Source organism: Lolium perenne, chromosome 4 (genome assembly GCF_019359855.2).
Source record: "Lolium perenne isolate Kyuss_39 chromosome 4, Kyuss_2.0, whole genome shotgun sequence".
NCBI lineage: Eukaryota > Viridiplantae > Streptophyta > Magnoliopsida > Poales > Poaceae > Lolium > Lolium perenne.
The window spans coordinates 403806689-403831176 of NC_067247.2; the positions used below are offsets into that span (position 1 = coordinate 403806689).

The following is a 24488-nucleotide window of genomic DNA, read 5'->3' on the forward strand; positions in this document are numbered from 1 at the left end:
GGGTAATGCCCACATCATCTAGTCTCCTTCAATGCTCCTGGGCTGTTGTTTTCCGCCGCACGTCGGGCAGTCGGCAGTGTCACCAGATACGACAACCACCATACCTAGAAACAATAGATCTGCCACACCACCGGAGCGACTGCACACAAATCCCACGAGTTCCTCGACCTCGTCACCGGTGATGCTGCCGAGATGGGGCTAGGACCGAAGAAAACTTATTCCAACAACCGCCGGCACTGTGGCCATCAAAACACTGCCGTAAGACACACAAAACCTAACTCTAACATAGCAGTCAAAGTAGAGAGCTGGGTTCCCCCACCCTCCCGTTGCCAAAGCGACGAACGGAGGGAGAGGGAACCCACGACCGCACCGACAAGGTATGAGAGGAGTAGCGCCGCCTCCCTTATTGCCTGGTGAGAGAGGAACCGCTCTGTTTCTTTCTAGCCATGCGGTTGTTGAAACGAGGTGCGATGCTTTTGACCTTTTTCGATAAAAGGAATATATTAATATCAAAAGATACCAATTACACCCAGCCTCTACAACAACGCAACACCCTAATGGCAGTACGGATGCATGCAGCCAAAAAAGAGAAAAGAAAACTAAGAAATAAAAGTCCCGCTACAGTATCCCAGACCTAACAACAACAATATATCCACCACCAAGACAACGCCTTAAATACAGACTCTCCAAAAGCGACGCCTCCAAGAAGGGAACAGTGCTCCAGCACCGTCGTCGCCCGACCAACGATCTTAGGCTTTCACCCTGGAGATAATCCCCGCTCTCAAAACAATGCCTCCAACAAGGTCATTGCCAGACACAACCAGTTAAGGCCAGACCTTGGGTTGTCACCCTGAAAGGTAGGACTCTGAACTTCACATGTGTTGTCGCCCCTACTTTCATACCACTGCTGTGAATCTCGGAACACCAAGCAAGTCCCACAACAACGCGGAGACTTGAACCTCCCTTAGCTAGTCCTCCCATCCGGCCTTCATGATATTCTCTTCTTTTGACTTTCACCATGGATCCAATGTCACTTGGTGTCAACACAGAAAAGAGCTTCCCGCCGCTCCCTCTAGAACCAATCGGTCGGAATAAAAGCATGTGTGCGCGCGACCGAATACCACCCGATCCAGCAAACTCCAGGCAAAAGATGTGATGTTCCATTCGCCGTCGGAGCCTTCCGGAACTCAACACTCTGGCTAGATGAAAAAGGATCGACATCCGGTAGGTCTTCATCTTCGCAGAAGAAGAACCCTAGGACCACCACCTTCGAACCCGAATCAGACGAACAGGCTCCCACGCCGCCATCCGCTGGCCAACGACGACGAAGGAGGACTCGGTGGACGACGGCCGCCGCAACCACACCATCCTCGCCCTGCAAATCGCCGCCCCCTTCCTCGCGCCGCCGGCTGAAGCCGAAGATGGATCTCGGCGGGCATAAGATCCAACAGCCGCCACCACCATCCATGCCGAAGGCCGTGGAGGAGGAGCCGCCGCCGCTCGTCCAGGGTCGCCACCCTAGACGCAGAGCGCATCGAAACCGGTGGCCGCTGCCCCAGCCGCCACCGCCGGTCGCCGCCTCCACCATCCCCGGGCACGTTTGTTGCCGGGCCCCGTTTTCACCTGTAGATAGTTTTCTTTCCATTCTTTGTTCTTCTTCTTTATATAAATCCCAATATCCCAATAGCCCGGCTTGTCTTTTAGTTTTCACTTGATGTAACTTGATTTTCGATTCATGAAATATTTGGTTCTTATAAAAAAAAGAATTGTGGCACACCGCACGGGAGTGTACATTCTTTCTTCTTCTTTTTCTTCTTCTTTATATAAATCCCAATATCCCATTGATTTGTGCTGCTACTATGTATAACATAAAAAAAAAAGAGAGGCTGCTGCACAAAAGTCTGAATAGAAAATGATGTGTTCGACTGGTCCACACGAAGACGAACGCAACGCACCAAGGACCGCAGGCCATCAGCAGGTTTTCCAACTTTTCTCCCCAGCCTGCTCCCATGCCATCGCGCTCGCTCCACGTCGCCGTCATCGGCGCGGGCGCCGCCGGCCTGGTGGCGGCTCGCGAGCTGCGGCGCGAGGGCCACGACCCCGTCGTCTTCGAGCGCGGCACCGGCGTGGGCGGCAACTGGCTCTACCATCCGGCCGCCTCGGCGGACCCGCTCGGCGCCGGCGGCGTCCAGTCCAGCCTGTACGCGTCCCTCCGTATCAACCTTCCCCGTGAGTGCATGGGCTTCCTCGACTTCCCCTTCGTCGCCGACGCCGGGGCCATGAGCTCCTACTCCGACGACCCGCGCCGGTTCCCGGGGCACGAGGAGGTGCTCCGGTACCTGCAGGAGTTCGCGCGGCGGTTCGATCTCCTCGGGCTGATCCGGCTCCAGACCGAGGTGGTCAGCGTCCGCAGGGACGACGCGAGCGCGGGCTGGAAGTTGTCGTACCGCTCGTCGAGGAAGCTCCCCGGAGGAGGCGGCGAAGAAGTAGAGGAAGAGGTGTTCGACGCCGTCGTTGTCTGCAACGGCCACTCGGACGAGCCGCGCCTCGCTGACATCGCAGGTAAACATGCATCAATTTGCAGCTAAGTAAGCTTGCAAAGGTGAGAGCAAGTGAGCTTAACTGACCGATGGTTTCCCGCAGGTATCGAGGGTTGGCCTGGGAAGCAGATGCACAGCCGCAACTACCGTGTGCCCGACCCATTCCACGGCCAAGTGCGTTATCCATCCATTGTCTTAATTCTCCCCAGACCGGCAGGCTATATAGCCCGCTGCATATACACATGTGGAAGAAAGAACTCACATCTCTCAGCTTCTCGCATGTACCAACATCATTGGTAGCTAGGTTGTGGTGATAGTAGGATATGCGCCAAGTGGACTCGACATTTCCAGGGACATTGTTGGTGTCGCCAAAGAGGTCCATGTAGCGCACCGGTCGCCCGCTACCTCTGAAACGCAGAGCACTGCCCATGCCAACTTGTGGCTTCATCCCATGGTAAAGCAACTCAGTCGACACGACACATTGGACATTTTCTCAAATTGTGGCGACGTCTCATGTTTGAAATGTTTGCAGATCCAGCGTGCAGAGGAAGATGGCAGTGTGGTGTTCCAAGACGGCGGCCGGCACTACGGGAAAACACTACGTTGCCGTGCGACCAATCGCACGGCAAAGGGGCCTATTTGCACGGCAAAGGATTTGCCGTGCGTCGGCGCACGGCAGCGTCTGCACGGCAACGCCCTCGACGGCAAAGAAGACATTGCCGTGCGCCTGACCAAACCGCACGGCAAAGGCTCGTTGCCGTGCGCGCTCTCGTTGCCGTGCGCTCGAGCGTTTGCCGTGCGCGCGCTCGTTGCCGTGCGCCCACTCCTTTGCCGTGCGCGCCGTCTCTGCCGTGCGTCCTGGAGGCTGCCGTGCGCCCAGACGTTGCCGTGCGCCCCGACGCTGCCGTGCCACCAAACGCTGCCGTGCGCCCCGACGCTGCCGTGCGCCCCGACGTTGCCGTGCGCCCGCTCGTTGCCGTGCTTCTCCTCTTTGCCGTGCGCCCACTCCCGGCACGCACGGCAAAGGATTCTCCAGGGACACATCGGCTTCCCAGGAGAACAGGCTTGCGCCACGTGGCGCCTTTGCCGTGTGTATGCACACGGCAAAGTGACAAATGTCCTTTGCCGTGTGCATACACACGGCAAAGGCCCCTGGTTTTTTCATTTTTTCTGTTTTTCTTTATTCCCTGCATTTCAAAATTGCATTTCACATATATATAACATATACAACATATATATTCACCATAGCATCACCAAACACATGAACAACACCACAAATACATCGAGCACACATAGTTTATGCATAACAAGTGCAATGTCCACAAATACATCAAGTACAAGTGCAATGTCCACAAATACATCAACACACATCAAGTACAAGTACAATCCATAACGGGAAAGTCCACAAATCCATCAAGACCATGCCATCAACCTTATTGTCCTCCTCCGCTTCCGCCGGCCTCATTGTCATTGCCTTGTGACATAAAATCTATAAGCAGGTTGATGGAATTAACATGCATTTGCATATTGAACACTTGAACAAGCACAAGTAGCGGGTTGGGCACAAGCGTAGGAGGACTCACCGAGGTTCATGCTCCGGATGATGTTCATGTTGTTGACGGTGATAGGTGTCCCCGGGGTCCGAGTGGGCGGTGGCGGCATCCACATGGAGTAAGGTGGAGGAGGAAGACTCCCGGTGGAGAAGACAGAGCCGTCTCGGCTCATGAGCCAGCTCATCTGTGCTCGCTGTCGCTGCATCATCTGCTGCTCGTTGCATCTGCTGCATCATCTGTGTCTGCCTGCTTTGGTACTCCGAGAATCTGCCGCTCCATGTTCCGTGCGTGCTCCCGGGCCGCTGCTCCTTCGCCGCCATCTCCTCCTACGTTGTGTTGCCGCGATGTCATTAACATTTCAATGGAAAGCATGTAAAGGAAATGTAGAGACCCGAGGAAGAACATACCCGTAACCGCTCGACAGCCTAGATCCGAAGCCCGTGGCCGGGGCTCTACCTCAGGCTGGCCGCTCTTACGACCCACGACGGATGCGGCGGAGAGAGAGGGAACCTCGCCGGGTCGACGCACCCGTCACCAAACCATAGGCGGCCATGCTTCAAGCCTTCTCCCGCAAGCACCGCGACCTCGTGGTCAAAGTCCTCGGCCTCTGGATTGGCGTCCTCGCCGTGCTTCGCTTGAACTTGGAGACATACGCCGTGCACCGGGTCTCGGATTGCGGGTTAACCCACAAGGACCCCGTCTCAGGATCGGCGTCTTCCTTTGCTTCATCTTCTTTAGCACGGCAAAGACGTTAGGCTTCGCTCTGTCCCGACTTCCCGCAAAAGAGAACATGTAATTGAGTGAAGTGACACACCCTTGCGGAGTTAACAAATATATAACATGAATTCAAAGAATGAAGGAACCATTAATTTGCTCACCTCCTTACGCAGTGAAGAGAGATGGGGATGCTGCCTTGGATATGCGATCCACCTCGCATCTCTGCCCGCTTCGCCTTGCCCTCCTCGTGCTTCTTGAGGTACCGGGGGCATGTCCACCACATGACCATCGCACGAAAGCACCTATCGTCGTTGCCGACGCATGCGAGGAGGGTTCTACATGCACAAGATAAACCCATTATGGTAAAATAAACTACATGGCGATAAAGAAATCAATAACACATAAATGCAAATACCGCAAGCATTGCCACGGCTGCATGAGCGTGTCGCGAGCGTCCTCCTTACTCATGTGGACGAAGCGGTCGGCGTGCCGATCGCGGACGCATTGAATACGTGCCTCGTAGTGCATGCAGTCACCCTCTTCCTTGCAAGCCGGTGTAGGACATCATCGCACGCATTCTCCTTGCCCTCGGCCCTCTTGAAGTATTTACGCAACCATGCACATAGGTAAAACAAGGGGCATTAGTGCAATTATTGTGAACCAAGGAGAGTGTATGAATGGTAAGAAGTCAAAAGTCACGTACCCGTAATTTGGCAACAACCATATCCGCCGCGGTGCCGCGGCCAAGAGGATCTTCCGCGAGGCTGTAGTGCGCCCACCTCCAAGCTACGTCGCAGCCACCGTAGGGAAGTTGACTATCCCAGGGAAATACCACCTAAGTAGGCCCCCAAGGATGTTCGAGTACCCACGTGGCGGTCTCGCGTCGGGTCTTCAAGCTGGAACGAGCTGCACCATGAAACGACAACATCAATATGTATGTGATAATAATTTTGATAATGACAAAATTGCGATAACGAAATGCCAAAAAATAACATGTACCTCCTTCCATAGGGCACAAGAACAACGTGCACCGTAGCGCCAGCCTTCTCGGCCGAGGGGAGCTGTGTTATCCCACGCCGATATGGCTTCCTATCACGTGGCCTCGGCCTCTCCAAAGCTGGAACGCATCGGTAATCCTCCGGCTCACACCACTCTAGGCTTGGATCGGGATCGAACACTAAGTTCCCCAACCCCTCATCCTCCGAGAGGTCCTCCTCGTCCCCCTCCTCCTCCTGGTCCTCCCCACCCCCCTCCTCCTCCTGGTCCTCCCCACCCACCTCCTCCTCGTCCTCCCGACCCACCTCCTCCTCCTCGTCATCATCATCGGCTGCGGGAGGGGGGCTAGGACTAGGAGTGAGTACCCGCGTCGCATTCTTCCTACGCGGCCGCCCGTGGGAGCGACAGGGAGGGGGCTAGGAGGGGGGCTAGGTGGGGGCCCCCGCCTCGAAGTCCCTACACCTACCAAGTCCTTGAGCTTCTTTTTAAGACCGCCACCCCTTTTTTTTTGAGGCATGCTTCAATCACCTGCAAACACAAATGAAAAGAGTGGTTTATTAGTACGCAATATTGTAAAGAGATAAATATTAGTGAAAGCAACGAAATATAAGTAGATGAACATTAATGAAAGCAACAAATAATGCAAAAGGATGAACATTAATTAATTAGTGGAAGCAACAAATAGCTACCATAGAGTTCTCTCAAACATAGCACGGAGTTCTTACAAATAACCTAGCTAGACAATCTCTATTACACGGAGTTATTACAAATAGGCTAGCCTCACAATTAATACTACATAGATCGCAGCTTTGTGTCGCCATCCGTGATTGGACCGCGTGTCTCCTCATCGTCATCGGGCTCGGCGAACCAATAATCATCAATGAAACCTGGAGGTGGTCCATCTCGCATCGAGGTCAATCCTGCTTTGAACGCCTCGAGCAAACTCAGGTCTTCCGGGGCACAGACATCCTCGGCTTCATCTTCGCATTGTCTCCATCCATGCCCGCGTCTTCTTGTTCATCGTCTACGACCATGTCATCGATAGTCGGCAAGCCGATTGTGAAATGGCCGGGGAGCCCTTCTTCTGATAAAACTCGACACTCCTTGCTTTGTGGGGTCTACGCGGCGGTAATCGTCCTTGTTTGGCGGGGCGGCCTATTGCGTGAAGGCACCGTCATCACAACATCCCATCCATGTAGACGTTTTGTCGGGTTTCTGCACGCGTATGGGAGATAGAATACTTGAAAGGCCTGGGTTGCCAAGATGTACACATCCTCTCCCTTATAAATGGAGTTCCTTTCAACTTCGACCAACCCAATTTCAGGATCCCGTCTCACCCGACGTGGGTCAAACCAATGGCATTTGAAGACGACGGGATTTAGCCCTTTGTGAAACCCGTAATTCAGCTCGTATATACCCTCGACTCTTCCATAGTAATGGAGCCCATCATCACCTTGACATACCACCCCACTATTTATTGTCTTCGCGTTGGGCCGGCTTGTTGTGTATTGATGGAGTGGGAAGCGATACCCGTTCACGTCATATGAGTTGAACGCTTCTACGGAATGGTCAAAGCCCCTAGCAATTTTTCTTAGCTCGACTTCATCTCTTTGTCGGTTCTTGCCTACAAGTTTAGCACAAGAAGTTTAGAACGAGAAATGACCGATAAATGTAGGAAGTGCTAGCTAATTTGGATAGAATAGTACCAAATTACAAAACCAGCTACTGAAACCGAAACCGCCTCCCTTATCGAAAATTTGCTTGGATTCTTCCGGGTAGGCTCCTGTGGGTATTCTTCCAATGTATAGCCTTGAATTTCCTATACCGATGAAAAGAGGAAGAGTTAGCCACGAACATACGAGTGAACGTTTGCGAATAATTAAATGGTTCGCACTTACTCGATGTACGGCGTCACTTCGACCATGGTGTTTAAGACATACGAGTGGATCAAGGTCCGCTCGGTAGGTCCGTTACGTACGGCTTCGAGCCACTTGACTTGCCACCAAGCCCCACGAAGATGCTAAGCTTGGGTACTTCTTCATTGTTGGCGGCATTTAAACGGAGGACCGGGTTGTGCTTTGTGGGAATGTTGGGATCATAGTGCTTAGTGGTGAAGTTTGCCACCTCCACGTTCAGGACTGCCTCGGCTATGGATGCTTCGATCTTGCATTTATTGCCAGTCATTTGACGAAGCTTTTGTGTTTCTCTCTCGGGACCAAACTGCCAACGGCCCCAATTCGGGCCCCCCTTTAAGCACTCCTCCGCGAGGTGCAGGATCATGTGTTGCATCGGATTAAAAAACCCTGGAGGAAAGATCTTCTCCAGATCGCAAAGCAACACGGGTGCCTCTTCATCCAGCTTCTCAATCACTTTAGTGTCTAACTCCCTAGCACAAATGCGCGGAAGAAAAAACTCAACCTCGCTAGCACTCGCCAAGTCTTCTCGGGGGACATAGCCTCGAATCATCACCGGCATTATCCGCTCAAGCCATATGTGGTAGTCATGACTCTTCAGTCCTTGTACTCGCAGCGTTTCAATGTTCAGGCCCCTCATCCAGTTGGCTGCGAACCCATCGGGGAAAAACAAGGAGTCCTTCATCCATTGGAAGACCTCCCTTTTTTGGGCCTTTGTGAGGCAGAACGGAGCGTGTGGCTTAGTCCAAGTTTTTTTGGCACCATTAGGTGGCTGCATGTTCAACTCCGGCCTATCACACCACCTTTCTTGATCAATTCGAGCCTTTATGTTATCCTTCGTCTTCTCAGTGTCCACAATCGTGCTCCAAATGGCTTCACGATATTCTTCTCGGTGTGCATTACATCAATGTTATGCGGGAGCTCGAGAAACTCAAAGTAAGGGAGCTTCCATAAGCACGGCTTGTGAGTCCATTGGTGTGTCTCCCCATATCCTAAGAAACCATTCCCATCGGGGCTAGGCTGAAGAGCATCTAACTCGGCCTTGATTTCCGTTCCGGTCTTCGGAATTGGCTTCGGGCCACGGACAACACGGCCTTTCTTGAAACTCTTTACATCACTCCTGTATGCATGCCTCCGCTCAAGGAACTGTCGAGCTTCATCAAAGCATGAATACTTGCCTCCCTTGTTTAGCCGTAAGAAAGTCACGGCCTGCACGCTTGTGGGCAAGGCCACTTCCCATGTGTACACCACCCGAGAACAAAGCACGTGCTGGCAGGTCATGCAGGGACGTGTGGTACCACACATACATATCGAAGTACTCCTTCTTTGATGCGTCATATGTTCGGATCCCGCGACCTTCCCAGCCACGAACCAAGTCATCCACCAGCGGTTCCAGGTACACATTCATGTTCTTGCCGGGTATTTGGGCCCTGGGATTATCATCGACACAAACATGTTCTACGATCTCATGCGGACGCCGGGGGGAGGTTCATGGGAATAACAAACACTGGCCAACAACCGTATACCGCAGCCGACATACCATATGGATTGAACCCATCAGTTGATATCGCAATCGCTACGCTCCTCGGGTCACCCGCTTTCAATGGAAATTTCTTCACAAAGTTCTTCCATGCGGTACCATCCGACGGATGTATCATCTTGTCGGTGTATCTCGTTTCCTTCCACGGCCCACCTCATCTGCTGGGCAGTATCCTCGGTCATGAAGAGCCTGGATCCTCGGTAGAACCGGAAGATAGCGGAGGATATTCTTGGCAACCGTGGTCCGCCTCTTCGACCATCACCATTGCGGTCTACCTCAAAGTACCTAGAGGAATTGCATTTGATGCAATAATTTGTGTCAGCGTGCTCCTCTCTGAATAGCATGCATCCCTTTGGACAAGCGTGTATCTGCTGAGATGACATCTTAAGGTCACTGAGCAATTTGGTCGAATAGTAGAAGTTTTGCGGCAAGAGGTGCCCTTTCGGCAGAAGGCTGCCTACGATGACCAGAAGTTCATCGAACCCATCTCTCGCACAAGTTCCTATGGCACTTCAAGGCCATAAGGCGAGCGATGGCATCTAGTTGGGTAACCTCTCGTATTTTCATGTAGGGGTTTCTGCGAAGCAAACAGAGCCTCATAGTACTCCTTTGTGTTTTCCTCCGGGTCCTCACTTGTCTCCGCATCCCGAGGTGTCTCCACCTCTACATGAGAGCTTTCGTGCACATTACCATTAGCCAAGTTTTCTAAGCACCTATCAAAACCAGTGTCATATTCCCCCCTAGGTTGAATCTGCCGCACCTCCTTCCTAGCACGTTTCTTTGCCTTTTCTCCATGGTAAGTCCAAATCCTGTAGGACGGTGTGAACCCAAACTTGATCGGTGCATACTCATAGTTTCCTTGTCTGTGCCTGTCGGTTAGCGCACGTACTACAAGGGCACCAAACACTTATAGGTCTGCTAGGGATGGCAAACGCCCTATCCACAAACTGCTCGGTCTTTTCTCCCCATTCATCAGTATAGTTCCACTGACTGATTCTGCCATCGTACATCCAGCCACGATTATCCATCCTCTAATCAGCAACAAAACAGACGAACATAGCATTTATATATCAAATAGGAAATAAATGCATCATATATTTATTTATTTTACGCGTGCATCACCCGGAAACTCTACTAGGTGGGCTCCTAGCAGCCGCCGGATCCGTAGATTGAGTACGTTCTCCCAGCTCTACCCCGATCCGAGACAGAATTTCGGCAGCACCTCCCCGCTGCTCTCCCGATACACGTCTCGGCAAAAAGCCGAGAGGGGTGTGCATCCGGAGAACAACGGGGAGGCGCTACCGAAATCCTGTCTCGGATCGGGGTAGAGCTGGGAGAACGTACCCAACTACGCATCCGCCGGCTGTCCCGATAAATGCCGTAAGAGTTACGGTTCATAATATGCGAGACCACTAATGCATATTTATCCGCGTAACCCTTACGGTCGGGAAGAGACGCCTAGGTATCGCGACAGACTTGGTGATCTAGACACAAAGAAAAACCTAGGTACAAGAGAGGCGAACGGATTCTCACCCTCGAAGCGTGATCGACAACAAGCGAAGAAGATCAACGACCCTCTGAGAGAATCGCCGAAGAAGATCCGGAACGCCCCGTCAAACACCCCGCGACGCCGCCCTCGTGTCCACCTCGAAGCATCGCCTCGCATAACAAGAAAAATAGTCATGCAACTGAACAAGAATTTTTTACAATAGTGGTATAACAATATTACTTCACCATAAAGAATTTCCTTCCGACACATTATCTTATATCTACCATATGTGCCTAGTTTTAACATATCCGTATCATAAAACAACTATGCTAAAACAGGCACAAGGGTCATAAAACCGCTTTCAGCAGATGCATAGGCAATATATCATCTACATGTAACAACTAAGGCGTATCCAAGATGGTCAATATTTAATTTGAAATTTTACACACATATTTTTGCACAATTGTTGCATTTGAGCATATACTCCCGCGTATGCCGTCAATAGCTGGTTCTATGCGACAGGAGGGGTTAAACTTCAGGGGTAAAAGCGTGCGTGAACCAAAAATCCATCCTCCCGAGAAATCGAAATCGAAATCGAAATCAGAGGAAATCCATCCCCTACCCAAACGCCGGCCCCTTCCACTTTCCCCCATTTCATCCCCCCGACAACGCCGCGCCGCCGCTCGCTGATGCTCCTCCTCACTCGCCGGCCACCCTAGACCGCGCCCCTCACCGGCGTCGACGCCCGCCCCTATTTCCTTCCTTCCTTCCACGCCGCAGCCCCCTCTCTCTCTCTCTTACCATTCAATACCAGCGCCGCCGCCTACCCAACGCCGGCCCTCTTCTCTCGCCCCAACCACATCCACCCTCCACCGCCGCCCTCCGCCCTCCAGTCCACCCCGTACACGTCGCCATGGACCATTTCCCAGTCCCACTCGCTAGGGTTCGGAGGCAACCAACTCCCTCCTGATTTTCCGCCGGGCCTCCGTCTACCGACCCAGCTCTCAGCTCTCCTTCTCGTCCCCGATCGCCGCCCACCGCGGCCGGCGGCAGACCCGCGCGTCGGCTTCCGCCACGGACCGGCACTGCTGGGCGCCGCTGCCGCTGCTGCCGCTGCCGCGGCCGCCGCCGCCGCTGCGCAAGGTGCCGAGGCGACCACGGCCCGCCGCTGCGGGCGCGCTCAAGGACCGGCTCGACAAAATCCTAGGCGGCTAAGCGGAAGCGGGGGCTCCCCTGGAGGACGTGGAGGACGGACGGCGAGCTCCCAGCGGCGGCGGAGGAGCGCGCGGGGATCCTCGGCGGGCGCGTCCTGTAGAGGCGGCGGCGGTGGGCACGGGGGCTTGGGCGGGGAGGAGGTCCTCGCGCGCTTCGCCGGAGGGGCAGAGGGGGAGAGGAGGTGGGCGGCGGCTGTGTGGGCGGTGGGGGTGGCGCCGGCGGCTGGCCGGAGGGGCAGAGGGGGAGCAGGAGGTGGGCGGCGGCGCTCGGTGCGTGTGGCGGGAGGAAGTAGGCAGCGCGCGGGATTAGCCAATTCACCTGGTCGGGACCGACTCGATTTAGGTCAAGTACTGTGTCTTTGCCGTGCGCGTGTCTTTGCCGTGCGGCAGGGTGGCTTTGCCGTGCGGCTAGGACTTTGCCGTGCGCAAAGCCCCTTTGCCGTGCGGCAGCTCTCTTTGCCGTGCGCTTGCGCACGGCAAACATTTTTTTCTTTTTTTTTTTACCATTTTAATTATGAACAACATTGAGTAGTATTTCAAAATTATACTAAAGCTGTTTTTTGAACATGTGTATTATTTATTAATGTATGTATCATGCTTTTCAATGAAAAAGTACATTGTTGCATGTCGCGCGGAGAAATCTAGGGGGGTAGACCCGTGGGTGGGCACGCATATCTGCATTGTTTTGTGGGGAGGAGGGGGAGAACGACCGCCGGAACACCGGAACCCCACCAAACCTTGCATGTGGACCTATTCTATGTGTCAAAGTGTGATGCAAGGTGTGATTCACAAAATGGTGCATGGCATGGATCCCCGGTCTGACATTCCTCACCTTCGGGCGATAACACTTAACAGATTCCTGGACGTGTACGCTGAAGTGTCCCGCCGCGGGTATATCGGGGGCTAGACTGTGCCAAAGGGTGCCACACATGGTTTTCCATATGTCCATGGACTAAACAAACCTAAACCTATGAAAAGTTACATTGGTGCACCCTCGCGCGGAGAAATCTAGGGGGGTAGACCCGCCGGGGCACGCGTTCCGCTGTTTTGGGGGGAGGAGGGGGATAACGACCGCCGGAGAACCGGAACCCCACCAAACCTTGCATGTGGACCTATGATATGTTTCAAAGTGTGGTGCAAGGTCTAATGGTGCAAAAGTAGCTCCCCTAAACCCTAAACCCTAAACTGGGGAGGCTTCGAGCCCTAAACCCCTCTAAATCCCTAAACCACGACGTGAGCCGCAGAACCATGCATCATAAACCCTAACCCTAACCCTAAACCCTAAACCTAAACCTAACCATAAATACTTACCCTTTAACCTAAACCCTAGCCCTAGCCCCTAAACCCTAGCCCTAACCCTACACCTAACCCTAACCAAGAGACCGTGCACACCATCGATCGTGTGGTACAGGGTCTAGCTGCTGGTATATGTGCCAAATGGTCCCAATATTTGGTTTTCCATGTGTATATGTACTAAACAAACCTAAAATAATGAAAAGTTACATTGGTGCACCCTCGCGGAGAAATCTAGGGGGTAGACCCGCGGGGCACACGTTCCTACATTGTTTTGGGGGGGGAGGGGGAGAACGACCGCCGGAGCACCGGAACCCCACCAAACCTTGCATGTGGACCTATTCTATGTTTCAAAGTGTGATGCAAGGTGTTATTCACCAAATGGTGCATGGCATGGATCCCCTGTCGACATTCCTCACCTTCGGGCGATAACACTTACCGTATTCCTCGGACGTGTACGGCGTGAAGTGTCCCGCCGCGGGTATATCGGGGGCTAGACTGTGCCAAAGGGTACCACACATGGTTTTCCATATGTCCATGGACTAAACAAACCTAAACCTATGAAAAGGTATATTGGTGGAACGTCGCGCCGGAGAAATCTAGGGGGTAGACCCGCCGGGCACGCGTTCGCCGTTTTGGGGGAGGAGGGTGTGAACGACCGCCGTAGCACCGGAACCCCACCAAACCTTGCATGTGGACCTATTCTATGTGTCAAAGTGTGATGCAAGGTGTGATTCACAAAATGGTGCATGGCATGGATCCCCGGTCGACATTCCTCACCTTCGGGCGATAACACTTATGATTCTTGGACGTGTACGCCGAAGTGTCCCGCCGCGGGTATATCGGGGGCTAGACTGTGCCAAAGGGTGCCACACATGGTTTTCCATATGTCCATGGACTAAACAAACCTAAACCTATGAAAAGTTACATTGGTGCACCCTCGCGGAGAAATCTAGGGGGTAGACCCGCCGGGCACGCGTTCCATTGTTTTGGGGGGAGGAGGGGGAAAACGACCGCCGGAGAACCGGAACCCCACCAAACCTTGCATGTGGACCTATGATATGTTTCAAAGTGTGGTGCAAGGTCTAATGGTGCAAAAGTAGCTCCCCTAAACCCTAAACCCTAAACCGGGAGGCTTCGAGCCCTAAACCCCTCTAAATCCCTAAACCACGACGCCTGAGCTGCAGTAACCATGCATCATAAACCCTAACCCTAACCCTAAACCCTAAACCTAAACCTAACCATAAATACTTACCCTTTAACCTAAACCCTAGCCCTAGCCCCTAAACCCTAGCCCTAACCCTACACCTAACCCTAACCAAGAGACTGCACACCGTCGATCGTGTGGTAATGGCTCTAGCTGCTGGTATATGTGCCAAAGGGTCCCAATCTTTGGTTCTCCATGTGTATATGTACTAAACAAACCTAAAAGAATGAAAAGTTACATTGGTGCACCCTCGCGCGGAGAAATCTAGGGGGTAGACCCGCCGGCACACGTTCCGCCGTTTTGGGGGAGGAGGGGAGAACGACCGCCGAGCACCGAACCCCACCAAACCTTGCATGTGGACCTATTCTATGTTTCAAAGTGTGATGCTAGGTGTAATTCACCAAATGGTGCATGGCATGGATCCCGGTCGACATTCCTCACCTTCGGGCGATAACACTTATGATTCTCGGACGTGTACGGCGTGAAGTGTCCCGCCGCGGTATATCGGGGGCTAGACTGTGCCCAAGGGTACCACACATGGTTTTCCATATGTCCATGGACTAAACAAACCTAAAACTATGAAAAGGTATATTGGTGGAACGTCGCGCGGAGAAATCTAGGGGGTCGACCCGCCGTCCCGCTGATTTGGGGGGGGAAGGAGGGGGACGGTCACGTGAGCACCGGAACCCCGATATATGTGGGGGATGAGCATGGAGACTAATTTTGTATTTCACATAGTGTAATAAATAGTCATCAAAAAGAAAAACTAATTAACAAAATAAATATAAGTAGTAGATGAAATAAAATAGTTAGAAAAACAAAAAAAATGTATATTGGCGCACGGCAAAGGGAGGAGCGCACGGCAAAGGACCCTTTGCCGTGCAACTTGTCTGTCTGCACGGCAAAGTTTGGCCGCACGGCAGTGCCCAGGCCTTTGCCGTGCGCTGTTTCTTTGCCGTGCGGCTTGCAGGGACTTTGCCGTCCCGAAATCTTTGCCGTGCGCTGCTCCAATTCTTTGCCGTGAGAAACTTCTTTGCCGTGCGCCAAATCTTGCTTTGCCGTGATATGTTTCTTTGCCGTGCGCTGCGCTAATACTTTGCCGTGCATATTTTCTTTGCCGTGCGCTCTTCCTTCTACGCACGGCAAAGAAATCTTTGCCGTGCAGCAGCTCACGGCAAAGTTTGGCTGCACGGCAGCGCCTGATTTTCCTGTAGTGCGGGTCAAAGCCGACGCCATCTTGTATTGTACTGGGTAAGAATCAGCACCTTATCTTTAACTTAGTAGATATACCTTGCCTTTACACACTTTTTTTTTCTTGAGAAATTGTGTGTACAAACTTAGTTATGTGGAAGGGTATGCATATGTAGATACAAGTATAACTTCCCGTTCCTAGGCGACGATGTTGGTATCCTCGTGGATGATAATCGCGTAGATCCGCTGTACAAGCATGTGTTCCCACCACATTTAGCTCCTCACATATCCTTCATCGGATTGTCCCTCAAGGTCAGCTCAATTTGCTCGCTAATCAATCATGGGAACTCAATCTGTAACTAGCTGTTTAATCTATGATTGCATTCATGCTTATGGATAGAGCCTCTCTCTCTTCGCAGGCTCTCCAGTTTCCAGTGTTTCAACTGCAAAGCAACTGGGTGGCCAGAGTCTTATCACTGGTGGAAAAACAGGCTTCGGGTGAGCCCCATAAGTCGCGATGCTGCAGGATCCGCGACAAATGGTACCTTTAGTCGCGGTTCGGGAGGAGAACCGCGACCAAAGGCCTGGGCCCAGGGCGCTCGGTGGCCAGCCGGTGCACGTGGGGGGTCTTTAGTCGCGGTTGGCCAGGCCAACCGCGACTAAAGGTGCCCGAAGGCCTTTAGTCGCGGTTGGCCAGGCCAACCGGGACTAAAGCCCCTCCCCTATATATACCCATCCAGCAGCCAACACTTAGCCATTTGGTGCCATTCTCTTCACAAGCTCACAAGTGGGTGTTAGGTTTGCTTTTGGTTCCTCTTATGCACATAAGGTGTTTGATGAAATGCCCCAAGAGCATGAAACAAACATGATATGAAGTGTTGGAGCCACACTTGAGCTTTCTCATTTATTTTTTCCTCCTCGATCGCGGTTAGCAACTTGAACCTTTGATGTGTCGTTGATAAAATGTGCATGTGTGTGTAGTTCATTGTTTAATTTATATTGTTTGTAGCTAGTTAGTTTAACAAATGCATGATGGTTAATTATATATTTTATATTATAATAATGCAGATGAATCGACAATGGATGTACGGTAACCGACTCTCCGGCGAGTTCAGTGCGGGTTTGAAAGATTTCCTCGTAGTGGCTAATGCGAACAAGCAGGAGGGTTTTGTTATCTGTCCATGTGTTAAATGTAAGAATCGAAGGGTTACTCTTCCTCAAGAGATGTTCACATGCACCTGCTTCGGCACGGTTTCATGCCAAGCTATAATTGTTGGACCAAGCATGGAGAAAGAGGGGTTATAATGGAAGAAGATGAAGAAGGGGATGATTTCATCGATGAAAGCTATCTTGCTCATTTCGGTGATACTTTCATGGAGGATGCTGAAGGTGAAGGGGAAGGTGAAGGGGAAGGTGAAGAAGAGGCACGTGATGATCCCGTTGATGATCTTGGTCGGACCATTGCTGATGCACGGAGACGCTGCGAAACTGAAAAAGAGAGGGAGAATTTGGATCGCATGTTAGAGGATCACAGGAAGGCGCTGTACCCCGGATGCGATGATGGTCTGAAAAAGCTGGGCTGCACACTGGATTTGCTGAGATGGAAGGCACAGCAGGTGTAGCTGACTCGGCATTTGAAAACTTGCTGAAAATGTTGAAGAATATGTTTCCAAAGAATAACGAGTTGCCCGCCACTACGTACGAAGCAAAGAAGGTTGTCTCGCCCTCTAGGTTTAGAGGTTAGAAGATACATGCATGCATCAACGATCGCATCCTCTACCGCGGTGAATACGAGAATTTGAATGAATGCCCAAGTATGCACCGCATTGCGTTATAAGATCGAGGCGATGACCCCGGTGACGATGTTGAGGGCCGAGAAACCCAGGAAGAGGGTTCCCGCCAAGGTGATGTCGTATGCTCCTATAAGACCACGGTTGAAACGTCTGGTCAGGAACAAAGAGCATGCCAAGTTGTTGCGATGGCACAAAGAGGACCGTAAGTCGGACGGGGAGTTGAGACACCCCGCAGATGGAACGCAATGGAGAAAGATCGACAGAGAGTTCAAAGATTTTGCAGCTGACGCAAGGAACATAAGATTTGGTCTAAGTACGGATGGCATGAATCCTTTTGGCGAGCAGAGCTCCGACCATAGTACCTGGCCCGTGACTCTATGCATCTACAACCTTCCTCCTTGGTTGTGCATGAAGCGGAAGTTCATTATGATGCCGGTGCTCATCCAAGGTCCGAAGCAACCCGGCAACGACATCGATGTGTACCTAAGGCCATTAGTTGATGAACTTTTACAGCTGTGGGGCAGACCTGGTGTCCGTGTGTGGGATGAGCACAAAGAAGAGGAATTTGACCTACGAGCGTTGCTTTTCGTAACCATCAACGATTGGCCTGCTCTTAGTAACCTTTCGGGATCACAAATAAGGGATACAATGCATGCACGCACCGCTTACATGAGACCGAAAGTGTACATTTGCCAAATTGTAAGAAGAACGTGTACCTTGGGCATCGTCGATTTCTTCCGAAAGGTCATCCAAGAAGAAAGAAAGGCAAGCATTACAACGGCAAGGCAGATCACCGGCCGAAGCTGCGGAACACACCGGTGCCGAGGTATTTGATATGGTCAAGGGTTTGAAAGTCATCTTTGGAAAGGGTCTGGCGGACAATCAGTTCCGAAGGGAGCCGACGGGCACGTAGCCATGTGGAAGAAGAAATCTATATTCGGGAGCTAGAATATTGGAAAGTCCTAGAAGTCCGCTACGCAATCGACGTGATGCACGTTACGAAGAATATTTGCGTGAACATCCTAAGCTTCTTGGGCGTGTATGGGAAGTCAAATGATACAAAGGAAGCACGGCAGGACCAAAGCAAAGTTTGAAAGACCCCGATGACCGGCATCCGAACGGTTTCAAGGTCGTGCCGCCTACGCTACGACCAAAGAAGAGAAGGTCATCTTTTTTGAATGCCCGAGCAAAGTATGAAGGTCCCGTCAGGATTCTCGTCCAATATAAAGGGAATAATAAACATGGCGGAGAAAAAGTTCCAAAACCTGAAGTCTCACGACCGCCACGTGATTATGACGCAATTGCTTCCGATTGCTTTGAGGGGCTCCTGCCGGAAAATGTTCGATCGCCCATTGTGAAGCTATGTGCATTCCTCAATGCAATCTCTCGAAGGTAATCAATCCGGAAGTTCTACCACGATTACGTAACGATGTGATCCAATGTCTTGTCAGTTTCGAGTTGGTGTTCCCGCCATCCTTCTTCAATATTATGACGCACCTCCCGGTTCACCTAGTCGATGAGATTTCCATTCTCGGTCCCGTATTTCTACACAATATGTTCCCCTTCGAGAGGTTCATGGGAGTATTAAAGAAATATGTTCGTAACCGTGCTAGGCCGTAAGGAAGCATCGCCAAGGGCTATGGAAATGAGGAGGTAATTGAGTTTTGTGTTGACTTTGTTCCCGACCTTAAGCCGATTGGTCTTCCTCAATCGCGGCACGAGGGGAGACTAAGTGGAAAAGGCACGATCGGAAGGAAATCAATGATATGTATGGACGGCCATTCTCTCGATCGAAGCACACCACACAGTTCGACCAATTCCAGCTTGGTTGCTCCGTACTTTGAGAAACACAAGAATATTTTACGCTCGGACAACCCCGGGAAGCCTCGAATCCCGGATTAGGAAGGCCCACATGGAGACTTTCGGCAGCTTGGTTGAGAAAACATTTAATGAGTGACAATAAGGTTGTAGATCAGCTGTACATGTTGGCCAAGACACCATCTTCGACTATAACGACTTTCCAAGGGTACGAGATAAATGGGAATACATTTTACACGATCGCCCAAGATAAAAAGAGCACCAACCAAAACAAGGTGTCCGCTTTGATGCAGCAACCGAGAATGGGCAAAAGGTCACATATTATGGTTACATAGAGGAGATATGGGAACTTGACTATGGACCCTCCTTTAGGGTCCCTTTGTTCCGTGCAAATGGTTCAAGCTAACGGAGGTGGGGTAAAGGTGGACCAGCAATACGGAATGACAATGGTGGATTTCAACAATCTTGGTTATCTTGACGAACCATTCGTCCTAGCGAAAGATGTCGCTCAGGTTTTCTATGTGAAGGACATGAGTAGCAAATCGAGGAAACGGAAAGATAAGAAAACGATCAAGACATCATGCGATGATCCAAAGCGCCACATTGTTCTTTCAGGGAAAAGAAACATCGTGGGAGTGGAGGACAAGACAGACATGTCGAAGATTATAATATGTTTGCTGAAATTCCGCCCTTCAAAGTGAACACCGACCCAAGCATTAAGTTAAATGATGAGGATGCTCCATGGATACGGCACAATCGTAAGCAAGCGGGGACACAAGGGAAGAAATGATGTGTAATAATTTATTGTACCAAACTTTGTTGAATGAATCATGTGAATTATATTACCCGTGATGTGTTTGGTGTCCATTTTCGAATGATTCAATTGACTCGAGATAGCACCGATGATACATGAAATTTGGAGTGACTAAGTCATACTCCCGCATGCATACATGAAATTTGGAGTGACTAAGTCATACTCCTTCATACAGGAAATTTGGAGTGACTAAGTCATACTCCTGCATACATGAAATTTGGAGTGATTTAGTCATACTCCTGCCTAGGCGTATAATATGCATACTCGTAGTCTTCATAGCCGCCGCCGTTGTACCGGTAGTCGTCGCCTTCTAAGTTGCCGCATCGCTGCCGCTGCCGTCGTCGTCGGGCGGCGCTCGTGGCTCAAATCGAGGGTAGCGCAGCGGGGATATCGCCGGCCGTGATGTAGTCCATGACGCTCTGCAGAGTCCGGCCGTACCACCATAGCCGACGGCCGGCCTCGTGGAAGTTTCAGGAGGCAGACCGTCCTCCTCATACTGCGAGCGCCCTCTCACGCCGATTGATGAAGAAGGCGTCCCAAGTATGCTGGTTATCGGGATGCCAACGGGGATTCATCCGCTGCTCCGGCGTGAGGTCGAGGTAGTAGTGGTTCGTAATGGCCGCCCGCGCGCCAGCACTTCGAGGACGGGAGGGACCGCACGCCGCCGGCGCTTAGGCTCCGGCGGCAGGACGCGGTAGCCACGAGGGCAAGGGTAGTTCGAGGCGCAAAGCTCCTCCACCTGCCGGTAGGTTAGAGTGGGTGCGGTGGAAGCCATGAGAGAGTGATGAGAGATTGTAGAGATGTGATGTCGGCCAAGGCGGGCTACCTATATGTACCGACAAATGGCGGGAAAAATGGGAGCGGGAAGACAGACGCGGGAAGAAAGAGGCGGGGAGAAAGTGGCGGGAAGAAATTAAGGAAAAAATTGGCGGGAAGAAAGAGGCCGAAAGAAATTGGCGGGAAACAATTGGCGGGAAGAAAGAGGCGGGAAGACAGGGAAGAAATGGCGGGAAGACGAGGAGGGAAGAGGGGGTCATGAAAGAGGCGGGAAGAGGGGGTTTTAAAATTTTGAATTGAATTAGTTTTATTTTTCTGAATTTTTTGATATATTATTTGTATTTTAAGATTTTGAATTGAATTAGTTTTATTTTTCTGAATTTATTGATATATTATATGTATTTTTAAAATTTTGAATTGAATTAGTTTTATTTTTATGAATTTTTTGATATATTATATGTATTTTTAAAATTTTGAATTGAATTAGTTTTATTTTTATGAATTTTTTGATATATTATATGTATTTTTAATATTTTGAAATGAATTAGTTTTATTTTTCTTAATCTTTTGATATATAATTTGTATTTTTAATATTTTGAATTGAATTAGTTTTATTTTTCTGAATTTATTGATGTATTATTTGTATTTTTAAAATTTTGAATTGAATTAGTTTTATTTTTATGAATTTTTTGATATATTATATGTATTCTAAACATTTCTGAAATGAAATAATTTTGAAAAAAGGCCTTTAGTCGCGGTTGGCCCGGCCAACCGCGACTAAAGGTCCTCTCCGCGGAACCGCAAATTGGGGCGAAAAAAATCCTTTAGTCGCGGTTGGGGTCACCAACCGCGACTAAAGTACTTTAGTCGCGGTTGGGCTCCCCAACCGCGACTAAAGGTTGGAGCTATAAATGCCGCGCGGGCGGCGCCCGCGCCACTTCTTCTTCTCCGCGCGCCCATCGTCTTCTCCGCAGTGTCTTGCCCGACCGAGACGCTGTCGCCGCCCGCCTCTCGACGCCGTCGCCGCCTCCGCCGCGCCTCGACGACCTCGCCGCGGCCCTCGCTGCCGCGCCCTTGCCGAACGGAGTCTCCGCCGCCGCCAAGGTAACGGCCGGCGCGCCCTCGATCGCTGCCGCGCGCGCGCCGAGCGCGCGAAGACCGCCCGCGCGCCCTAGCCTCGCACCGCCGCCGTCGCCGTCCTAGCCTCGCCCGCCGCCGCCGTCGCCTCGCTCGCGCCTCATCGCCTCGCCTGCGCGCCGTCGCGCCCGCTGGCCCGGCCGGTTCTGAGAGAGAAAGAGAGGAGGGGAGAGAAAGAGAGAGAAGATATGAGCAGCCGGCCTTTTTTTGTTTTTTGTTTTTTGTTTTTTTAGTAAACAGATCTTAACTAATAACAAAACAAAAACAAATATAAAAATAACTAAAATTTGATTTTAAAAAACTAAAAATTGACTTAAAAAGTTTGTCTAAAAAAAACGAAAATTTGACTTAAAAAGTAAAATTTGACTTAAAAAAACTTGCGCGTCGCCCGTGTGTATACGGAGGGGCGCCGCGCGACCCTCTCGCGCGCTAGAGAGAAAGAGAGAGAAAGGAGGGACCGCCACCGCCACCGCCATTTCGCCACCGCCCTTTTCGACACCGACCCCGCGTGTATACGGAGGCGACGAGACGCCTTCGCCGCCCCCTCCGTATACGCGCGGGTTTTTTTTTGTTTTTTTACGAGAGAGAGAAGGATCGGCACCGCCACCACCACCGCCACCACCACCACCACCGCCACCGCCACAAAATTTAGACTTAATGATCAAAATTTTAACTTAACAAAATTTTATTTGGGATCGAGAGGGCGGCGAGGGTTATGTGTCCTCGGCACCGCCACCGCCCTCTCGGTCACCGCCACACCGGTCTCTCGGTCACGCGGTCACCGCGTCCCCTTTCGCCACCGCCACCGGTCTCTCGGTCACGCGGTCATCGCGTCCCCCTTTCGCCACCACCACCGTTCTCTCGGCCACGCGGTCACCGCATGCGAGGCGAGGTCGATCGTCCGCATATACACATCTAATACACGCGTCCCCCTCTCGCCTCCCTCGTCGCCCTCTCTCTTTATATGTAGAAGAGATGTGATAATGCTGGCATATACACAATTAATTTGTTTTGACTACATGTTTTCAGGATCGACATATGGCGGACGATAGAGCTGACCCGATTACGGACAACTATGATCCGGACGCCGAAGACCATATGTTCGGCATCATAAAAGGCGATATTCCATATGTGCCGACCGGAGAAGAAGAAGATGATATCTCTTCTTATCGAACCTTGAGTGTGAAGATGAAGGGCGCCGTCGGCAAGCGAGATGATGCCGAAGAAACGTCGATAAACGACGATCTTCAATTGGAAGTAGCAACCACCTCCGGCGCCGAGGTATATATATATATATACATATTGAGCGTACGGTGATACAACTAACTGATTTGAATAAATGTGTGTGTACTAACACGCGCGACTCTCTTTCTTATTTTAGCCCTCGGCCGGATCGTCGAAAAAAATCGAGTACGTCGTCAAAGCGTGGCGCAACCAAGACGATGAAAGCAGGAGAAACATGCACCATCGATGTTGTCGACGAAGAAACCGGCAGGCCGCTGGAGCCCAGCAAGAACGCCACCAAGTTTGTCGGCCAATGCGGAGCCGTTGTTAGAGACAACGTCTCGATCACCCGCCAGAGTGGAATGAGCCAAAGAAGGCACGTGTTGGTTTCACTTTTGTCGATAAGAGAGAAAAAAGATTGCTTCAACAAGCTTATGGAACATTTCGTTCTACCTCAGGAATACCGCAAATACGATGAGGAGGGTAACAAGATTGCGGAAAACAAGAAGAGGCGCAAGCTAGTCAAACAGTTCGCTCTTTCTAGGATGGCCAACGCATTCCGGAAATACAAGCAAAATCTAGCCCATGACTTTGTCAACCAGGGCAAGACTCGGATTTCAAAGGACAATATGAGAAACTGCAACATGATTGGCCAGAATTTGTGAAGCAAAAGAAATCGGAGCAGTTCCTTGAACTATCGAAAAAATAAGGAAAATGCGGCCAAGAAGGAGTACAATCATAAAATGGGGCCAGGAGGGTATCGCTTTTGGCAGCCTAAGTGGGAGAAGATGGAGAACGAGCCGAGGCGCGAGGAATCCGTCCTGTGTACGGAGGGATGGGACCCAAGGGCCAAAAGCTGGTGGTACGGGCATGGGGGATCGCTGAACCCGGAGACGGGGAGTGTGTTTATCGGGGCAAAATAATTACACCCACCCAAAAGCTTATTGAGGCAATGAGGGAGGCTCAAGAGGGAGGATCAGGTTCAACAGAGAGAACGACGCCCGACAAAAGCCCTCGGGAATCCCGAACACGGAGGACGTATACGAGGCATGGGGCCCATTCCGTGGAAAATAGGGTTCCCCGAACGATGACCCGTACGGTTACGAAGCCGTAAGAGAAAGATGGATCGGGATGCAGATGTTGTGGCGAAGTTGGTAACGGAAATGGATGTGATGAAGAAAACCGTGAGTGTACTAGTCGCCGAAAGAGATGCAGCTCGGGCGCGACATGTCGAAGATCATCCAATGGATCTCGGAAGCCAGCGAGAGAAGA

At 51.2% G+C, this 24488-nt stretch overlaps 1 protein-coding gene across 1 annotated transcript; it reads left to right on the plus strand.

The window, feature by feature from the left end:
- The first annotated feature begins 1915 nt into the window (after nt 1–1915).
- On the plus strand, nt 1916–3271 carry LOC127348174 (flavin-containing monooxygenase FMO GS-OX-like 4). The gene is made up of 5 exons (XM_051374261.2): nt 1916–2562; nt 2644–2714; nt 2845–2994; nt 3073–3165; nt 3254–3271. The coding sequence occupies exons 1-5, from the start codon at nt 2010–2012 to the stop codon at nt 3269–3271; spliced, it is 885 nt and encodes a 294-aa protein (XP_051230221.1). The 5' UTR covers nt 1916–2009.
- The last annotated feature ends 21217 nt before the right edge of the window (nt 3272–24488 follow it).